We start from the raw sequence: 21,944 nt of genomic DNA, 5'->3' as shown, positions 1-21,944 counted from the left end.
TGGATTATATTCCTGTGTTCCACCGACTTCTAAGTAAATTTGAACAGACTTCTTTATATTCTAGCCTTCAATTATTGTTGCACCAAATTCACTCATTTGCTCAACAAATCCTTGTTGGGTGACTAAGTGCCAGGCAATATTCCAGAGAGTAATTCTATTAGTTGTGCCAATAGCAAGGTGAGCATCTTCAGAGACATGAGTGATTCTGTTTGACAGATAGCATAGAGAGTAGAAAGAGGATATGGGAAGAACAAATTAAATATTTATTTGTTTATTTATTTAGGGGAGTCTCACTCTGTCACCAGGCTGGAGTACAGTGATGAGAGTGCTCACTGCAACCTCCACCTCCCAAGTTGATCCTCCTTCCTCAGCCTCCCAAGTAGCTGGGACTACAGGCATAAGCTACCAGGCCCAGCTAATTTTTTTGTATTTTTAGTAAAGACAGGGTTTCACCACGTTAGTCAGGATGATCTTGATCTCCTGACCTCGTGATCCAACCGCCTCGGCCTCCCAAAGTGCTGGGATTACAGGGATGAGCTACCGCACCCGGCCAATCAGAACAAATGAAATCTTGCTTCAATACTTAGTGAGGCCTGTCACTAAAATCTTTGAAAGTAGATGTCTTCATGTGTAAAATAGTAATAGCTCGAAACTATTTAATGAGCGCCCCAATGTGCAGGCCCTGCTAGGTACTAGGAATTCAGTGTGACCCAAAGCAGATAAGGACTCTGCCACGATGGGGCTAAATATTGCAAGCATGTTGATGCATGTTGTTATTGCACATTGAATCTGGTTAGTCTCTGTGGTGGTTTTAAAATGTATCCACAGAATCTTCAGCACTTTTCCTTTCAAAAGGTGGAGCCTAATTTCCTTAAATATGAGTCAGGCTGAAGGACTTGTTCTCATGAATAGAGTGTGGCAATGTGATGCTCTAAGACATTTGAAAGCAGTCCAGAAAAAGGACAGTTTCTACCAATCTTAGATTTTTGGCTCTGGAGAAAGTCAGCCACCCTGTTGTGAGGACACTCAAGTAGCCTCAAGGCCCAGTGGGGGAGAAGCTGAGGACTCCCACCAACTGTCAGTGCCACCCACCAGCCATGTGAGCCATCCATCTTGAAAACAGATCTTCCGGCCCTACTTGAGATGTTGGATGGCTGAAGTCCTAGCCCAAATCCTGACTGCAAATTTATGAGATACACCAAGGCAAAACCATATGGCTAAGTAATGTCTAAAACCATATGGCTAATGTAATGTCTGACTCCTAGAAAATGGGGGATAATAAGTGTTTATTATAGTTGCCGCTAAGTTTTGAGGGGCAATTTGTTATAGAGCAATAGATACCTAATACAGCCTGTGATATAAAGGTCTAGATGGATATAAACAATTATGGTAAAAAAGTTAACAAACTTCCTTTCATTTACCTCCCACACAAAATTAAATAACTCCTCACAGACTTCTAGTGTTTCCATCACTACAGGATAAAATCTAGATTTCTAGTCTAGTATTCAAAACCCTACATGATCAAACCCCACTCAACTTGATCTCTTTTTTCTTAATTTTTAGAAACAGGGTCTTACTTTCTTGCCCAGGCCTGGAGCGCAGTGGCGCAATCACAGCTCACTGCAGCCTCAACCTCCCAGGCTCAAGTGATCTTCCCAACTCAGCCTCCCAAGTAGCTGCTGGCACCACAGGCACATAACACCACGTGTGACTAATTTTTTATTTTTAATTTTTTGTAGAGATTGTGTCTCCCTCTGTTTCCCAGTCTACTCTCAAGCAAAACACTCTACTCTGGCTAGACTAGTCTACCTATCTTTAGCCAGTTATCCCTGAGAAGCTCTGCCTCCAAAATTTTGATCATGCCCCTTCCCCCTCTTGAAAACCACTTCCTCTTCTTGTTGCAGATTCGCTTGTTTTCTTCCAAGCTTAATTTAGTCCTGAAGTAATTCTCAATTGCCCTAATTTATAGCAATCTTTTCCTTTTCAAACATCCGGTAGTTTTCATGCCAATGCTGCCTACTTAATATTTATTTTTCTATTTGCACAATTGTTACATGTCACTATCAATCAGTAAATATTTGAGTTCCCATCATGTGCAAAGTACTGTGCCAAGATCTATATTTAACGCTTTAATTATATTCAACTTTTTGTTTTTAAAAGTATATTATAGCCCATAACCTTTCTTGTGTGTTTCTTCACTTTCAAACAATTCGATCGTAAGCAACTTGAGGTCAGAACGCAGTCCCGTTCTTTATAGCCCTAGGCACACCCTTGTAGAATATAAATCTCCAGGAGCATCTTTTTTACCATCTCCACATAGGACAGCAATTTCAAAATAATGAAAAGCTTTTGACATTTCTCATTCTTTTGATATTTATGAAGCCAGAAGTGCAGTGTTATAAAGCTAGGGTGGGAAGCACTTGTTTGCATGGACCTGGGTTCCCCGGGAATGGAGCTTATCAATGAAATCATCTTGGAAAAACACCAATTCAGGAAATTGTAAATATGTCCTTCCTTAGACACTGCTCCAACAGTACTCTCTGAGAGGAGGTTTGCTCCTCTTCGCCACTATCCTGAAAGTGTGTCTTCAATATAAGGCATGAAAAATGGTGTGAGACTTCTGATACCCTGAGGATTACAGTGAAAGACAGTGCTGAAAAGGAGAGGATGCTGGCAGCCACGGAAAGCCTGCAAGCTAACTCAGGTGAAAGCAAGTACTTCTCTGTGATTATTCGAAGAATCAAACCCATTCTCTGGTTCATTTTCACAGTCATGAGCTAGTGAAAAATGCACACTGATCTAAAGTTTCTTTTAAGTTGAAAAGAAAGGAAAAAGTAGTTCTCAAGCTTTAAATAGCATTAGAATCACCTGGCGAGTTCTTCAAAATTTAAACTGTCTCGTCCTCAACACCACCCCACTCACCACCACCCCCAATTCCACCTCCACCTCCAGATTTCAACTCAGAAAGCCTAGAGTAACACTCTGGCATCTCTCTACTTCAACAGACATACTTACATCATTTTGACTGAGGTCGAGTAGCTGGGTACATCTGTTTGTAAATCCCCAAAATAGATAAAAGACAAAGAAGAAAAATACTCATAATAGTATGTGATTTCTGTATTATTTTCTCCTTAGTTTGCTGCATTTTCACTTCCTAAATTGTGTAACTCTTATTTGGACAGTATGAAATTAGATGGTTAGGGCTAACCTTGCACTGAAAACCTTCATAGTATAAAGACTAATTCTCTATTTTTTAAAGAAAGCTGGATTTTAAAAAATCTGAAAAGAAAATGAAGGATTGAAGGAGGGGTGTTTAAAAACCCTAAGAAAATGGCTAGCTCTGACAGAGAAGTATACAGATTTCTTTTAGCCCCAGTTACTATTTCTCTTAATTGCCTTATAATCAAGAGATCATGAAAAAGAAGACCAAAATGGAAGCCTTAAAACCAGATTTCCCAATCCAGCTACCAGCTCCTACTCCTTAAAACCATCCCCCACACATCTTCAGGAACACTTTCTAAACTAATGTCTAGTCCCAATGGTCCTATTGTATTTGTTTGTACACACGTATGTGAGTGTGCACATGTGTATTTATGAGTATTTGATGTATGTATAGAAAAGAGTCCTAGCAAATGTACACTGAAATGTTAACAGTGGTTCTCTTTAGAGGGTGAAATTATGCAGGACTTTCATTTTTTATAATATGCACATCTATATCACATTATTTAATTTTAATGAGTATGTATATCTATAGTCAGAAAAATCTATCAACATTTTAAAATAAAACTAATTAGTAAAAATAATGAGTGGCTTCTCATCATCTTTAAAATAAAGTCTAGGCCTTGTGCAGTGGCTCATGCCAGTAAACCCAGGACTTTGGGAGGCCGAGGTGGGCAGATCATTTGAGGTCAGGAGTTCAAGCTCAGCCTGGCCAACATGGTGAAACCCTGTCTCTACTAACAATACAAAAATTAGCTAGGCATGATGGCGTGCACCTGTAGTTCTAGCTACCTGGGAGACTGAGACAGGAGAATTGCTTGAATCTGGGAGGAGGAGATTGCAGTGAGCCAAGATCGCACCACTGCACTCCAGCCTGGGAGACAGAGCAAGACTCTGTCTCAAAAAATAAAAATAAAGTCTAATACTTTTGTTTTGGACCAAACAGCCTTATCTATCAGTACTCAAAAAGCATCTTCCTCTTTCAGGCAAAAGAGATTCCAAATTCCTGGCACATCTAACTCACATTCTGTGTCCTCGCTCATGTAAGTTGCTTTCTGTAAGAAATGCAATGACACTGGTTATCTAACTGACAGACTCCTACTCATTCTTTAAGACTCATGCTAAGTCTTAGCACTGAACTCCACATTGGAGCTAAGGGAAAAGAAAAGTTGGTAATCCTGATCCTGATGTTACTTTAAATATTGATATTTTGTTCATCATAAGGTTTTGTATTAATTTTGATTTTGTAAAATACTGTCTGGAACTATTATTGATCTTGATGACTGAGTTTTTTCAACCCCTCTCATTTTGTAGTGCACTTGCCTTGGTCCCAGGCAAAGTTGCTAACTCCATCTTCTTTGCTTCTGTTTGGGACCTACCTCCACTGTGGATTTTTTTCACATTGCAACAGTTTCTGATATACTTACTGCTCTCTTACAGGCTTGATTGCTGTGATGGCTCATGGCTTTCTTAATTAGTGCTTAATAGATGCAACAAGTGCCCTTTAAATATGTGATGATGGCCATTAAATATGAAACTTTAATAAAGTCTCTTAAAATTTCTTTCTTTTTTTCTTTCTTTCTTTTTTTGAGATGGATTTTCACTCTTGTTGGAGTGCAATGGTGTGATCTAGGCTCACTGCAGCCTCTGCCTCCTGGGTTCAAACAATTATCCTGCCTCAGCCTACCAAGTAGCTGGGATTACAGGTGCCCACCTCCAGGCCCAGCTAATTTTTTTTATTTTTAGTAGAGATGGGGTTTCAACATGTTGGCCAGGCTGGTCTCAAACTCCTGACCTCAGGTGACCCACCCACCTTGGCCTTCCAAATTACTGGGATTACAGGCATGCACCATGGTGCTCAGCCCCATAAAATCTCTTAAAATTTTTGAGCCTCAGTTTCCTTATTTGCCAAATAATGACAAGATAACTAGATTATCTTCATGATACTCAAGGATAGATGCTATACTCTATACATATATAGCATTATAAATACTACCTTATAGAAAATAATATCCAACACTTTTATAGCTCTTACCATATAGCAAGCACTTATCTAAGTATAACAAGTTTTTTTTTGTTGTTCTTCTTGCTATTTACTTTTCAGATTCAGGTAAATCTGGCATTAGCCAGGTGTGGTGGTGGACACCCGTAATCCCAGCTACTTGGGAGGCTGAGGCAGGAGAATCACTTCAACCTGGGAGATGGAGGTTGCAGTGAACCGAGATCACACCACTGCACTCAAGCCTGGGTGACAGAATGAGACTCCATCTCAAAAAAAAAAATGTTATAAAGATGTTATAAATATTCAGCCATTCATCTTATCAGATAGACATGGACATTAGCGCTCCTCATCTGAGAGGAGGCCCTGTCTGACAAAAGGCCCTCTGCTCTTATGAAGGAAAGAGAAAAGGAGTAAAAACCAGAAGACATTTGGTTCCTATGGCTGATTTCAGTGAGACAATCACCTTTGGGAAGCTTGTAAGGTAGATCACACAATGTGGGAATGATACAGGACGAAGAGAAAATACTCTTCCTTACTCTTAATTCTTCTACTTGTTAAAATTAAGTTTTATTGTACATCAGAGGTATTTCCTATTCTCTGATGCAATTCTGTATACTGAGCCTAAAAGGGCATTAGTTGAGAAATCTTGTCATTGTGTTAGCTGGCATTAGGGTGTGCTCATCCACACTGTGTGAGAGTCAGGCCAGGAGCTGGGGAGATGGACCACTGCCAGCAGGAGCTGCAGCCATCCCTGTGAGTGATGCGGCCATGTCCACATCTCCCTCCCCTCTGCATGCTTCAGACAGCTCTGCACGGGACACTGGAGGAAACAGAGTCCCAGTCGAATCCCAATCTCAGTTTCTATGACTTCCACAGAATTTATCTCCATGTTGGTATCTGAAGGGTCAGTAATGTTTCCCATAAATTCATGTACTATGATTTGCTGATGGAAGAAGTACAGGATGGGTCTTTGTCTGTGAAGTTCAAAAGCTGTTTCAAAATTTTCTGAAACTTCTTAAGCAAGAAGCAGGCAGCAAATGCTCCTACACAAAAATCTCTCCTACATATTCAGAACTCTTAAGCATTTGTGATGGAAATTCCCAGGTGGATCTAGCTTGGAAGGAGTGACAGGGTTTTATATTCATTTTCTTTCCCCGTATGCGCATTATAGACATTTTTTTGATACTATTGTCAGATTTACCTGGATCTGAGAAGTAAGTAGCAAACCAGAACAAGCTAACTCCTTGTCCCTTACCCATCTCAGACTCACACTAGGTTTTTACCATTCATCATTGGCTTTGAAGTTTGCCTCTTGACAAACTGCTGCATGTAGAAATTATGAGATTGAATTTTGTAATCCAGTCACCCATATCAATCTTCCAAACCGTATCAGATTCTGACCTGTTGCATTCTGACTTTGTTCCCTGTTAGGAATCACGCTGTACCTTGCAAGTATGGTGGTATGATGTGATTTTTGCTATTAATGTACTATCCATCTAATGAGTGAGTCAAGATCGAAGCATCAAGCGCTCAAAGATCACTATAAGCCAATACTTCAACAAGAGAGATATAAAGGAATATTGATTGGGGTTTGAGTGATCAGACATGGCTAAATGGGAACGCCTTGGATGTGAGCTTGGCTTTTAACTGGCGTTCAGGGGGAGATATGAGGACATGCATCAGTGTGGGAGTGAGAATGAGATGTGTGGAAGACATTCAGACACCTCCTCCTTCAGCACAGGCATTCTACTGCAGAACAGAATGAACACGAAGATGGAAGAATCCTGATGAAAGAAGGTCTTGAAAGTAAGAACAAGAGAAGGTGAAACCTTCTCTTTGGGCCCCAGTGTTTTAGGGAGATTATCTGATGATGAAACTTGGAAAGAGTTGGAGGTAGGGCTCCCAGACAGACAGACAGACAGTCACACACACACACTTTTACACACTCACAAAACTATGGAAACAATCCAAGCATGAGACAACAGGATCTTGAACCAAGGGGTGGCAGGAAGGATGGAAGGGCAGCAGTAACTCTGGGACACATTTCACAAATGGATTCTGACTTGCATGCCAGCAGTGAAGGGAGGTAAATGAAGGGAGGAGTCAAGGATGATTCAGATGTTTCTAACCTGAGAGATTAACTAGTGTTGATGGTACTCATGAGAATGTAGAAACTGGATTGAGCAATCCACAGCAAAAGATAAATGATGATGAATTCTGAGCTTCTCAGAACACACACACACACACACAAAACCTATGTAAATTTTGAGCCAATCAAGAGAGCAAATAAAATTATTTCCCATGGGTCCCTCAGTTTTTTTCACTAGATCATGGTGTGCTAGAGACCATGATGCAGTCTGGAATCCTGCACTCGTGCCCTTGCCCTCACTTCCCTGAAAACATACCACAGGAAAAGTCAGCAGCAAGAGCAAGGCCAGAAAACACCTCACCGCTCTGACTTTCACAACCCTCATCACTGAGATGCCCCGTAGGCTCTTTCAACGTTAAGACGGTACAATAGCTCCTCTTAACAATTCAGGCACTGGAGTCATGACAACATGCATGGATGATTCCACAAACCACCTACTGATCAACAGTTTCAATCTTCCTTCTCACCATTTTTTCCCAGAGCTACTAACAAGTAGAAAAACAACTATTGAGTTCATTTTTACAGCAATGCTCAATCTATGATAGTGCTAATAAGTGGTATGAGGAAGAAAAATGAGTTACTGTAATGAACCAGACCTCAGGACTGCCATTGACGGCACCCATGATCTAGCTAAAACCACCTATCTGCAGGTATCTTGTTCAAAAATCCAGCACATAATAACCATGTGAACATTGGTCAATTACTTAACACATTTCTCTGTCTTGATTTTCTCATGTTTAAAATAGGGATAATCATATTACATGGTTCAAAGAAACGAGGTGAGTATTAACTAAGGCATGCAAAGTACTCAGCAAAGTGTCTGACACATAACAAAGTGTTCAATAAATGTTCATCCCTGTCATCACTTTTATGTCTCCCTAAGGATAAAGGGTATGCTTTGGAGGCAAAATGTCATGCTAAAAATGTTGGACGATCTTGCATTTACCAAAGCTGTTAAGTAACATCTGGATGGGTGCTATTTAGTATAACTCTGTGATAATATAAATCTGAATATAATTCAATTCGTGGTTGGCTCCTGCCTCTCAACCAGCCCTGATTTTCAAATGTGGGATGAGCTGAATTTCTTATTCCCAGAGGGTCCAGTGGTGTCAGAAAGTGACAACCTTGAGATAGTTGGGGCTTAATGCAATGTATGGTCATATTTGCACAGTATGATTTCCATTGTACTTTTAGAGATATTTAGGGAACAATTGAAAAACATTGTTTTTCATTAACCTCACTAAAGTGTGACTCCTTGTTTGACATGACTACTTTTTTTGGAGTCTCCTTATCTCATTCTGTCAGAGTTTTACTATACTTGAAAAACAGTTGCACAGCAATTAGGGACTGCTTGCCTGGACTTCCATGGGTATATACGTATTAAAAGGAGACGAAATAAACTTGCTGCACATTGCAGCTTGGCTTAGTCTAAGTGTGTCTTGTGGAGATTTGTGCTGTTTTGTTTGCCCTTGTTCCTAAGCAGGGTTTTTTTTTTTTTTTTTTTTTTTTTTGGCTTTAAAATTTGCCTCTTGACAAGCTGCTGCATGTGGAGATTATAAGAGATTGAAACTACTTCAAACTTGGCACCTCAGCTCATTTCTTCACTGTTTGAATGAGAAGAATCAGGGCCTGGCTGCCAGGTTAAAAGATTTTCTTTACCTGGGATTTATTATTTGCAGAGGCTAGTTACCTAAGCTGTTTGTCGCAACACAAAAGGGAGTGAGTGAAGTCATGTGATGTCAAGAATATGTATGTTATCTGGACCAGCACCCATGGTGTCAGGGATTGCAGCTGGTTCCTTCTCATCAAAAATGCAGACTTCTCCAGATGCCCAACCATCAAAAAGACTATGAAGGGAATCTTTTAAGTCGCTAATTATATTTACTCTAAATGATTTTTCAAGTCCTACAGACCTGCCTGGCTCTTCTGGGAACAGAATGTGCCCAGGGTATTACAACTTCTGTTCTCACTATGGCTGAGTTTCATCCAGAGGTGGATTTTCGAGTTTCATCTTCACTTCTCTATTGCCCAGCTAGCACTGTAGCCCACAAAAGATTTTAACTCTATTAAACAGGATCTCATTTCTACGATAGTTCAGCTACAATGATTCATGCAAAATTAGTTGGACAGAGGTAGCATTGAATACTAATAGTTAATATAACTCTAATGCATACATTGGAATGCACCCGCTCCCCATATTTCTTGATTTCATAACTGAGACAAAGCAGGGGTGTTTCTATTCCTAGTTTCTACTTTTTAGTTCACTTTTACAAAAGGTAAATGATGCAACATGAAAAATTAGTACTGACTACTAGATGTAAGAAATGTGAGTTCATGAGCTTAAAACCAGATTCCGGAGCCGGTTTCAAATCCTGACACCACCACTTATTAACTGCGCTATCTTGGTCAAGTCACTTAAGTTTTCTGGGCACTCCTTTTCTTAACTGTGAGATGAATAATACAGTCACCACCTTACTAAGTGCCTGGTACACAGTATGAGATCAAGAAATATTTTTATGACGATGATGAATTATTAGCCAATTCTAATCTTTCAGCATAAAAGACATATGTGAGAAACAAAGAAAAACAAGAGAAATTTTTAAAACAGGATAAAAACATCTAAATTAAAACTGTCATCTCAAAGTTATTCTCTTTCTACCACAAAAGAGGGGGGAAAAAAGTAACTGCTTCTATACCAGTCTCACATTCCCCAAATTAATTACATTTTATATTCTATTGATTACAGAATGTATTGCAACTTTGGGCATAATTTTTACTTGGCTCTTATTTTCCTAAATAGGAGTTTCTAGACTCAGAAGGAATTTTTGTGTAAAAGGGTAAGATACGGTAAATCTCATGGGCAAAGTAGCCGTTTTCAACACCTTTCTTTCCTATCCCACATAATTGAATTTTGGCAAACTGTAATCTGCCTGCGTTGCAGGTTTCTCATTTGTAAAGTGAGAGGGTCACTTCCAGTTGTAATAACAAACCAAAAAATTATTTTTTAGACTGAGTCTGATAAGGTTTAAGAGACTAGCAAACATCATTTCAGTGTTTGAACCATGCTATGACTTCATACTGACTTACCCACAAACAGAAAGATAATTGCTTCGTTGGCTAGTTATTATTAGAGTATAATGACAGGTACATAGGAAAAAGTAGTTATTCATCTCCTCTCAGGTATAATGTTTTTTTAGAGCCCTTTAGATTAAGGCCTAAGAAGCACATGTCACATTATTTCTCTAGTATATTTTTTTCTTCCTAATTTAGTAAAATTATAAGAGTTTTCCACAATTTTCTCCACGAATCTCTAATGCCATCAGGTAACACCAATTAGTTTAAGACTGCTCATTCAAAGGCCCTGTATTCCTCTCTTGGAAGTTTTACAAGAGGAACTTTATGTAACTGAAAAGTCCTTAAAAACAAAAAATTGGAGAAAATACGTTGTTGAAAGGAGCTATTAAAATACTCCCTTCACTATTGTTAGCAAATTGATAGTTAGCATATTAAACCAGAATATTTAAGAGTATTTATCCTACTTATGTGCTATTTCTAAAGCCCATGCTACTTAAGATAGGTACAAATACATAAACGGATTATTTCTGAGACCCATGCTACTTAAGATACGCACAAATATATAAACTCCAACAGTATACAATGGAGTCAATCTGCTATAAATAACTAATATACACATAATATAAAGAGAGCAAGATTATGCTGTTTTTATGAACAACCTAATAAAATCTCATTAATAATTCAAATGACTTGAGAAAAACTCCTTTAGAAATAAGATGCTATTTAAATGTAAGGAATTATTTCTTCTAGTACCAAGAGTTTAAATGCTCTACGCTAACTGAGTTGACATTTTCTTTTGAATTATCCTATTGCGCATGATTCACGTAAATTCTGCCATGGTTCTCATCTGATTTCTTAGAACTGGGTGATTCAAAAACACTGTAATTATTTTTAAAAGTCACTAGCTTTTTCTCTCTTTACAAAATGACTTGGTATTGTGTTGTTTTACATAGCAAATTACCATAATTTATGTGAAATACAATCTAATTTAAAAATTTGATTTATGAGAAGCTTTTTGGGAGATGGTTGCTTTGTGAAGCAAGAAACACCTGATTTAACTTTTCCTCCTCTTTTAAGAAAACTGGCTTCACAGGGAAAAAGCAAAAATGAAAACAGCGTTCGTCAAACCACTAGGGTTAAAACACTTGTCCCCCTCTGAGGACTTTTCTGAGTCTTTTCTACATTTTCATTCTGGATCCAAAGAAAATAATAATAATGAAGTATCAGGCATTCTGCCCATTTTACAACTTGACAATTACTAAGTGTAACTGAAACAACACTAATTAGAGAACAATCTTCTCTTGAACTAAATACGTTGACACACTTACACCGCTCAGATATCAGCCCTAAAGAGAGAGAGATTTTTATACTACTCTGGATTTTCATTTGTTCAGTTGATCAACTACAAGACTATGATTTCTATTTCAAAAGTAAAGAATGATCTCACATGAGATTGCTGCCTGTTTATACTGTGCTTATCACAGAGAGATTTATTAAATTAATAATAAATGGGTCAAAATTCTATAAAGGTTAAAATATCTTCCGGCTTCTACAAGCTTCATATTTTTCTAGATAAATATTACAAACTCAACTTTCTGACCCTAACTTGAAAATCTGGGATAAAAAACACACAAATTCTTCATATTAATCCTTCCAAGTGAAAACGCTATACAAAAAAACAAAAAAAACACCCCAAAATTTTGAAATGAAACATTAAAGTGGTACCAAAATAAATTTTAACTGGAATCAAAAAATTAGAGAAATAAACAAATTTCATTTACTTACAAGTTGGTTTTGCAGTTGGAGGAAATTTGGTCCGGGTAATAGCCAAAATTATGAAAATAATGACAGGCCATAAGATCAAGACAAGTGTCCAAAGCTGCAAAATAATGGTAGAAAAAAATGTTAGTTTTACTGCTGAACCAAAGATTTTTTTAAAACCTGACTAAAAAAGGTGTGTCATACTATAATATTTCAACACAAGATGAGTATTTGACTGACTGTAAATATTATTAATAAAAAAATGAGAAATGTTTTGGTGTGTGAAAGATCTCTAAATGCAGAGAAGAATTATTTTTCCAGGCTTAAAACCATCAAATAATCTGAAGTCTTCTTTTGGGTTACCTCTCATGACTGCCCCAATCATGATTATATTAAAATTAAACCTGATTGGTTACTTCATTCCTTAAAAATCCTTTAGAGTTTTCCACTTTCCTATTGGATAAGACACAATGTTCTAAACGGGGTAAACAAAACCCAAAGTAATTTCAACCTATGCCGATCTTAGCCCTTCCAATGTCAGCATTCTATGCTCAGTCATAAAGACTGGTGTGTGACATGGGTCATGGCCTATAAATATTGTTGAATAAATGAACCTGAGAATGAATCAACAAAGAGATAATTGAGTCAATGAGTGAAGGAGTAAAAAGGAACTTCAAGTCCCATGCAGTCCCCCATAGTACTTAATGTCTTATGTGTCTGCTTCTATCAAAGAACTTACACTGTTATAGTCAATGATTTTTTTTTTTTACCCAGTTCCCAAATAAACTGGATGTTCGTTTATGGTAGGAACAGTGTCTTGTTGATACCTAAATTTCTATCACTTGATGAAAAATAGATGCTCAAAAACACATACTGCACTGAATTTTTTTTTTTTTTTTTTTTTTTTTTTTTTTTTTTTTGAGACAGAGTCTCGCTCTATTGCCCAGGCTGGAGTGCTGCAGTGGCATGATCTCAGCTCACTGTAACCTCTGCCTCCCAGGTTCAAGCAATTCTCTGCCTCAGCCTTCTGAGTAGCTGGGATTACAGGTGCCCGTCACCATGCCTGTCTAATTTTTGTATTTTTAGTAGAGTCAGGATTTTACCATCTTGGCCAGCCCATTCTTGAACTCCGGACCTTGTGATCCACCCGCCTCAGCCTCCAAAAGTGCTGGGATTACAGGCATGAACCATTGTGCCTGGCCTGAAATTTCTATTAGAGAATTTCACTTTAAGTACTTTAAGAGCTGCTTTTCCTCCCCATGTAGATATGATTCAGTTTGAAAAACACTAACTGCTTAATATTTGACAGACCTATAATTGGCTCCAGAGCCATGAAAAACACATATTCACAAGAACATTAACTGTGATATGCAAATAGTTATGGTGCTCAAACCAAACCACGGGGACAAATTTTGCCTATACTTAATAAAGTGAAACTTACAACTGCGTTTCTATATAGTTTTATGGTCAGACTTATCTTTCCTCTCCCACTTTTCAGAGACAATTTGCTTCTGCCAAATCGAATTATCTACCTGGGGATCTTCAGTTCATCAAAGCAATCCAAACCGCGTGAATTGCCATCCTTAAATAACACCTAATCTACATTGGCTACTGAAAGCTCCATTGTAAATCCAAGAGTGCTGGTCTCCTTGCTGGTAGGCCTGTCACTAACTTCTTAGACTTTGGATATCAGGATAAGTTTTTAAAAATGGAAGTTCACTATACAGCCAAGGAATCCTGAGGCACTCAGTTTGATCATAGCTTGAAAAGCCCCCATACAGACTGAACAACTTAATCTGAAACAACGCTTCTCAAACATTAATGTGTACTCCAAATCAACTGGGGATCTTGCAGACATACAGATTATGATTCAGTAGATCTGAGGTGGGGGCTGAGATTCTGCATTTCTAAGAAGCTCCCAGGTGGGTGATGCTGATGCAGCTAGTCCATGGACTGCACTTTGAGGAGAGTAGATTTAGATGTATGCCACCCTACCTATCCAGCAGGAGTGTTTCAAAAGTCCTGGAAAATTTTTATTGGAAAATTTCTTTGGGATCACCTCATGAATAGAATTCAGGGAATTTGTAAATCTGAATGGGAGAAAAAGAGATCATATTTTTCTTTTTTCTGGCTTGTTATTAAAATTTAGCATTTCCATTAATGACAAATGTAGGGAATGAACCATAGTGTTATTAAAAGTACCTGTGATTTTGTCACTAATAGAAATTATGGATATTTAAAAATCATATTAGAGTTGTTACAGATACCTTAAAGTGCTATTTATACTCATTGCCACATTAAAATTAGTTATGGATTTATCACTAGACCTTTTATTTAATGCTATAATAAAAAGACACACATATTACCATATCATAAATTTGTTTTTTTTTTTTTGAAATGGAGTTTCACTCTGTTACCAGGCTAGAGTGCAGTGGTGTGATCTTGGCTCACTGCAACCACCACCTCCCAGACTCAAGCAATTCTCTTGGCTCAGCCTCCCGAGTAGCTGGGACTACAGGTACACGCCACCACGCCCAGCTAATTTTTATATTTTTAGTAGAGACGGGGTTTTACCATGTAGGCCAGGATGGTCTAGATTTCTTGGTCTCATGATCCACCTTCCATGGCCTCCCAAAGTGCTGGGATTACAGGCGTGAGTCACCGCACACAGCCAATTTTGCTTTTTTAATACTTTGATAACTGAATTTCAATATATAATTTATAATCTATTTTATTTTATTTTACATGAAGAATTTTAAAACATTATTCTTAAAAAGGCTGTAGGTTTAACCAGACTGCCAAAGCCATCCTAAGGTCCTGTGATCTGATCCAACTCTTTTTTTGTATTCTCTGGATACAGAAAGTTAGCATAACTTGTCCAAAGTCATATATCCAACTGTGAGGCAGAGCAGGGAACAAGGATCTGAATCCCAAGATACATAGAAGGCCAGGATTTTTTTTTCAATAATTATTGTGCTCTTCTGAGGAGCAAATAAGGCATTACAGAAAGTGTGTTGCAAAAAATATGAGTGCCACAGAAATACAAGATTTGTTATTATTCTAGCTTCATCTCTGACTTTTTTCAGAATTAGAGCCTGTTCTTTTAAGATCCTGGATACAAGGTATCATCTTTTTTTTAATGTTTCTCATTTGAAATGTAGACTAGAAAGAATTAAGGTTAAAAAATTAATGTTGTGAATTATCAGTTTTGTATTTGAGCCTATAGTTATTCTTTAGGGAAAGTATTCATCTGAGTAGGCCTGAGGCCCCATGGCTACTTTTAGGAACTTCTATTCATTTTCTATGGCAACTTCATGAGAATTCAGTGACTGAGATCAACTATACCAACACATCTACCTTCGGTTAAGGGGCATATATTGTATAGTATCTTTAAGTTGTCTTTTGCTTGATATAATTTGATGATTTCGTGAGGACATTTTGATAAGTTTTAAAATTAATTTTAACATATTTTGAATCCAGATAAAAAATATAATCTATACCAGAGACATTTAGGCGTTTTAGACTCTGTGGAAGGCAAAAACCACAGCCAGCCTATAAACAAATCTATTATCACAAGATTTCCCTGGGATTTTAGGCCAGAGAGAGGTTTAGAGAACATTTCTGCATACTGCATTTTAGAGGGATAATAAATACAAAGCCCTCTACACTATGGTCTCACGGATGTTAAGGTTGACAAGTTAATCACAAAAGCAAGAAATAAATAAAATTTAAATTTTCATAGCAGCAGTGTCGCGCACAATACCATTCTAACTATGATCATAAGCAACCTAGAAGCAAATGCAGTATCAAGAATCCAAACTCTAAACCAACGAGCCATGACTTCTTCTGTTTGTTTGGAGAAAGGGATAATATATTAATTTTATACATATAGACAGAGGAGCTTTCTTGAGAAATTTGAGGAAAGCAGTGTTTAAAGGTTTAGTATTTTCGCTGAGAGTGTAACTATCTCACACTGTCTTCACATCTCATTTGCATTCCACTCCCCTATGCTCTTGACATCAAAGGGTATGTGCACACTAAATAGTTTATAATTCCTTAGTGTGCCAGGACATTCGTAGCCTTTTATTTCTCCAGGATTTATTTTCTAAGATGTACCATTCTGTTCTCTTTTTCTTCTTCTTTTCCTGAAAAATTCAATCCAAAAGTCTGTAGATAGGTCCTAGCAAGGTAAGTGTACATGCTAGTACTTGGGGAGCCACAGTGACCCAGTGAGGGAAGTGGGGCCTTAGAAGGGTGAAGAGGACATGGGCACTGAGGCAGCCAGATGTGGGGTGTCAGAGCCCAAGCTGGGTTAAGAAGGTGTCAGTGCAGGGAGACAGGACAGGGGCAGTGCCAGGCAATTGATTTCATAGGAGAAGGTTGATGATAAAAGTAGATCCATCCTCCATTAGGGGAGTCGGGCTTCCCACTATCCATCAGTGGAATTATAAAAATTGGAAAAGAAGGAAACTAGAATCCACTTGGTAGTGCTGGGTTAGAATGAGCAAAATGGGCCGGGTGTGGTGGCTCACGCCTGTAATCCCAGCACTTCGGGAGGCAGAGGTGGGTGGATCGTGAGGTCAAGAGATGGAGACCATCCTGGCCAACATGGTGAAATCCCATCTCTACTAAAAACACAAAAATTAGCCAGGCATGGTGGCACGCGCCTCTGGTCCCAGCTACTCCAGAGGCTGAGGCGGAAGCATTGCTTGAACCCAGGAGGCAGAGGCTGCAGTGAGCCAAGATTGCGCCACTGCACTCCAGCCTGGTGACAGAGCAAGACTCCGTCTCAAAAAAAAAAAAAAAAAAAAGAAAAGAATGAGCAAAATGGGCATAAACTCCTAATTCCCAAAATGTATATAGAGACATAACATGTAGATAAAAATGCATGCATGCATTATTTATTTCTTACTGCCTGGTTTCACAATTTGTTGCTGCCTCATTGTGTACCTTCTTTGTCCAATTCCTGAAAACACCCATTTTTCCAAGAAACACCAGCTTCTTTCAGTGAACAACTGAGTGGTAGGTGTGATCATTGCTAGTTGGGTCTCACTATTTTCATTACTGGACATAGCTAAAGATTATATGTAGAAGATAGAGAAAGACAGACAGATTACTTATAAAGCCTGATTGACTGATACAGATAGATAGGTAGGTAGGTAGGTAGGAACGTGACAGATTTATTGCATAGGGATTGTCAATAAATGATGAGGACACATCCAAGAATACAGATACCAGTCTGTGGCTGTATTTAAACATTAAAATATATTTGAAAATAAAATGTTATACTTAATTAAATAAACTAGGAATCAATTTAATCTATGCTGATGTAAATAAACACATAGGTAAACATAAATAAATAGAAAGCTTAATGAGGAATGGAGTATGTACCTACAAAATCTTTCCCTACAAAACGGGACAAATTGTCATTATGCAAAACCTAATGTGATGAAATGGGGGAAAAAAGCATCAATTCTGTGACATTCTTGCCAAAGATGAATAATAACCTCACTCAAAAAATAAGAAACAACTGATAAAGACAATTGGTCATGAAGGTTCAAAAGTGTCATGGTCCACAAGAACACAAAATCAAACATCGCATGTTCTCACTTATAGACGGGTATTGAACAGTGGGAACGCATGGACACAGGGAGGGGAGCACTATACACTGGGGTCTGCTGAGGGGGAGAAGTGGGGAGTTGGGGAGAGATAGCATGGGGAGAAATGCCAGATATAGGTGAAGGGGAGGAAGGCAGCAAATCACACTGCCACGTATGCACCTATGCAACAACCTTGCATGTCTTTCACATGTACCCCAAAACCTAAAATGCAATAAAAAAAATAAAAATAAAAAATAAATTAATTTAAAAAAATAAAAAATAAATAAAAAAAAACAAGTTAGAATGGAATACAATAGAACAGAACGGAACAGAATAAAACAGGATTGAACTAAAAAAATAAATAATAAATAATAAAAAAACAAAAAACAAAAAAACACAAAAGTGTTATGGTCATGAAAGTCAAGGAAAAATTAAGAAACTGTTACAGATTAAAGGAGACAAGAGCCATGAAAACTAGATGCAGCACGTAATTCTAAACTGGATCCTTTTGCTATATAAAGGCCACAGTTCCAACAACTAGTGAACCTTGAGTCTAAGGAGTTGATGGTGGTATTGAGCTATGTTTATTTGTCGACAACGTATGTTAAAGTATCTGGGGGTGATGGAGCACCAGTCTCAAATTGTTCTAGAAAAAAGTTATTTGCACTGTTCTTGCAGCATTTCTTTAAATTTGAAATTGTTTTAAAATAAAAAGTTTGGAAATTATTGAAAAGATTTCTGCATTTCTTTTTGAAAATCCAGACCAATTTTTAAAAGAATGAAAAAGATGAAGAAACAGAAAAAGAGATAAAGACAAGCCTCACCTCTAAGAACTCTATCCTGTTGCATGCAAGTATTGGGGTTTGGAGAATTAATGATAATGGCAGGGCATATTTCAGTGACCTTGCAGTCACTAAGCCATCACCTCAAAATTACAAATTTAAATCTTAAGTAATTCCTTGAATTCATCAAATGTAAATTCACTGCAAAGTTTTCATTTAAAGCTGATCTGCAGTATCTATTAACGGAATTAAATTATCTAGTAATATTTTCCTCTGCACCTGCTAGGAACTATTGTCTCAAATATTTGCAAATTTCAAAAAACCCGATGCTCTAAAAAATTGGTGCAAAGCATATACTTTCAACCTTAGGTCATTGCTACTTTATTACCTTGTCAGAACCCTGTATTCTAATTCCTGCTTGTTTATCTGATTCTATTTTTTTCTACCATTGTTATTTTCTTACCATTTTCACTAAAGAGTAAAGAAAATAAAACATAGGTAAATTTTAAATTAACAAATTAACTATAGATTTTTAAATTATATGAAACTAAACTACTGTTTGGAGACTCTGTGAATTTAACTACTAGATCTTTTTATCCTAGAGCAGAGGTAACAGACTGGGGGTAGAAAGACCACATCAGACTCATGGAGGTGTTTTGTCCCTTGCACATGGTTTTGTCATTGCTTTCAATGAAACGTGAATGCTTTTAAATAGGGAAAGTACTCTCTAGTTCATCATAGATGTCACCATTCCCCACTTTTAAATGGAGTGATTGGTGCACTTTACGTATCACATTACATGTTTTACCCCTACAGATATTTGAGTTGGTGCCTTTATACTAGAGTAGCCTGAGGTTGGTTAGGTCAAAAATAAATAATACCCAGCAGGGCACAGTGGCTCATACCTGTAATCCCAGTACTTTGGGAAGCTGAGGCAGGCAGATCGCTTGAGGTCAGGAGTTCAAGACCAGCCTGGCCAACATGGTGAAACCCTATCTCTACTAAAAATACAAAAATTAGCTAAGTGTGGTGGTATGTGCCTGTAGTCTCAGCTACTCAGGAGGCTGAGGCAGGAGAATCATTTGAATTCAAGAGGTAGAGGTTTGAGCTCAACATATAAAACAGTAATCATTTATTTAAGATTTAGACATAAATACAACAAAAAATTGTTGAGTATCTACTATGTACCATACACTGGGGATAGAGCAATTGAAGTTTTCAGTTTTTTTAGGAAGGGAAACAAAAAAATAATTACAACTAATTTTCATTTCTCTGTGATCAGTGAGGATGAGCATTCTTACATGTTTTTTGGCCACTTGAATGTCATCTTTTGAGAAGTGTCTGTTCATGTCTTTTGCCCGTATTTATGGGATTATTTTTTGCTTGTTGATTTGTTTAAGTTTCTTACAGATTCTGGATATTCGACCTCTGTTGGTTGCATAGTTTGAGATTATTTTCTCTCATTCTTTAGGTTATCTGCTTCCTCTATTGAAAAATTTTTTTTTAGGCTGAGTCTCACTCTGTCGCTTAGGCTGGCGTGCAGTGGTGGAATCTTGGCTCACTGCAACCTCCGCCTCCTGGGTTCAAGTGATTCTCCTGCCTCAGCCTCCTGAGTAGCTGGGATTACAGGTGTGTGCCACCACACTCAGCTAATTTTTGTATTTTTAGTAGAGATGGGACTTCACCATGTTGACCAGACTGGTGTTGAACTCCTTACCTCAGGTGATCCACCTGCCTTGGCCTCCCAAAGTGCTGGGATTACAGGCAGGAGCCATCACACCTGGCCAATAATTTCTTTTGCTGGGAAAAAGCTCTATAGCTTCATTAGGTTCCATTCATCAATTTTTAGTTTTGTTACAATTCCTTTGAGGACTTAACCAAAAATTATTTGCCAAGGCCAATGTTGAGAAGGATATTTCCCAGATTTTCTTAAAGGATTTTTAGACTTTGAGGTCTTGCATTTAATTCTCTAATCTATCTTGAGTTAATTTTTATATATGGTGAAAGGCAGGGGTTCAGTTTTATTTTTCAGCATATGGCTGGTCAGTTATCCCAGTATCTTTTACTGAATAGGGAGTCCTTTCCCCATTGCTTGGTTTTGTCAGCCTTGTAGAAGATCAGGTGGTTGTATGTCACTTTATTTCTCAGTTTCCAATTCTGTTCCATTGTTATACATACCTGTTTTTGGACCAGTGCTGTGCTCTTTTGGCCTCACACCAGTCAGAATGGCCATTATAAAAAGTAAAAAAAGAAAAAAAAATGCTGGCAAGACTTCAGAGAATAGGGAACACTTATGTACTGTTGATGGGAGTACAAATTAGTTCAACCACTGTGGAAAGCAGTTTGGAGATTTCTCAAAAGAACATTAAACAAAGCTACCATTCAACCCAGCAATCCCTTTACTGGCCATTTAACCAGGGAGAAAAAGATCATTATACCAAAAAGATACTCACATGTTCATCACCATGCTACTCACAATAGTAAAGACATGAAATGAACCTAGGTGTCCATCAATGTTGAATTGGATAAAGTAAATGTGGTACATATATGCCATGGAATACTACATAGCCATGAAAAAGAATGAATTCATGTAATCAGGTCCTTTGCAAAAACATGGATAGAGCTAGAAGCCTTAATCCTTAGCAGGTTAATGTAAGAACAGGAAACTAAATATTCCATGTTCCCACATAAATGGGAGTTAAACATTGAGCATTCATGCACATACACATGGGAACAGCAGACACTGCAGAGTACTAAAGAGAAGAGGGAGGGATGGGGGCATGGGTTGAAACACTACCTATTTGGTACTATGCTCATTACTTGGATGTAAAATACTCATGTTAACAATCCTGCACATATACTCCCCATATCTAAAATAAAAGTTGAAAAAAATAATTACAACTAGATGGACTAGATAATATGACATAGTAAGTAAAGAATGCAAGAGAAAGATAAATCAAAGAAAGCTGAGTATAAAACATGAAGGATGAAAGAGAGTCAAACAGAAGGAAAGAAATGTGTGTTGGATGAAGTGTGAGAAAGAAGTGGGAGTCTTTCGAGCAGAAGCAGCATACGTGTGAACATCCACAGATGGAAAAGAGAGGGGGATATTCCAGGAACAGAAATAAGTCCAGAACGACTGGTACATTGAGACTTAGGAAAAATACATCTGCCATATGGTTATCCAACCTCTATTTGAGTGCTTCTAATGACTAGAAGTTTACTATGAGACTGCTTCATCATGGACAACTCATATTGCCTGATATTTTCGCTCGTATCATGGTGAAATCTTTCTTCCAGTAACTATTACCTATTTGTCTAAGTTTGGCCTCTTCTTCCACATGAGAATTCTATAA

General features: G+C 37.8%; 1 protein-coding gene across 1 annotated transcript in view; it reads right to left on the bottom strand.

The window, feature by feature from the left end:
* ABCA12 (ATP binding cassette subfamily A member 12) overlaps positions 1–21,944 on the bottom strand; it is a 210,021-nt gene that overhangs the window by 172,986 nt on the left and 15,091 nt on the right. The window contains exon 2 of the mRNA XM_064372813.1: positions 12,231–12,324. Coding sequence (XP_064228883.1) covers positions 12,231–12,324 — 94 coding nt within the window. The remainder of the gene's footprint in view (positions 1–12,230; positions 12,325–21,944) is intronic.

Source organism: Aotus nancymaae, unplaced genomic scaffold (genome assembly GCF_030222135.1).
Source record: "Aotus nancymaae isolate 86718 unplaced genomic scaffold, 86718_ANA_hifiasm-v0.15.2.pri h1tg000008l, whole genome shotgun sequence".
NCBI classification, from domain to species: domain Eukaryota; kingdom Metazoa; phylum Chordata; class Mammalia; order Primates; family Aotidae; genus Aotus; species Aotus nancymaae.
The sequence above is the reverse complement of the archived record's forward strand: the minus strand, read 5'-3'. Positions and strand labels throughout refer to the sequence as shown.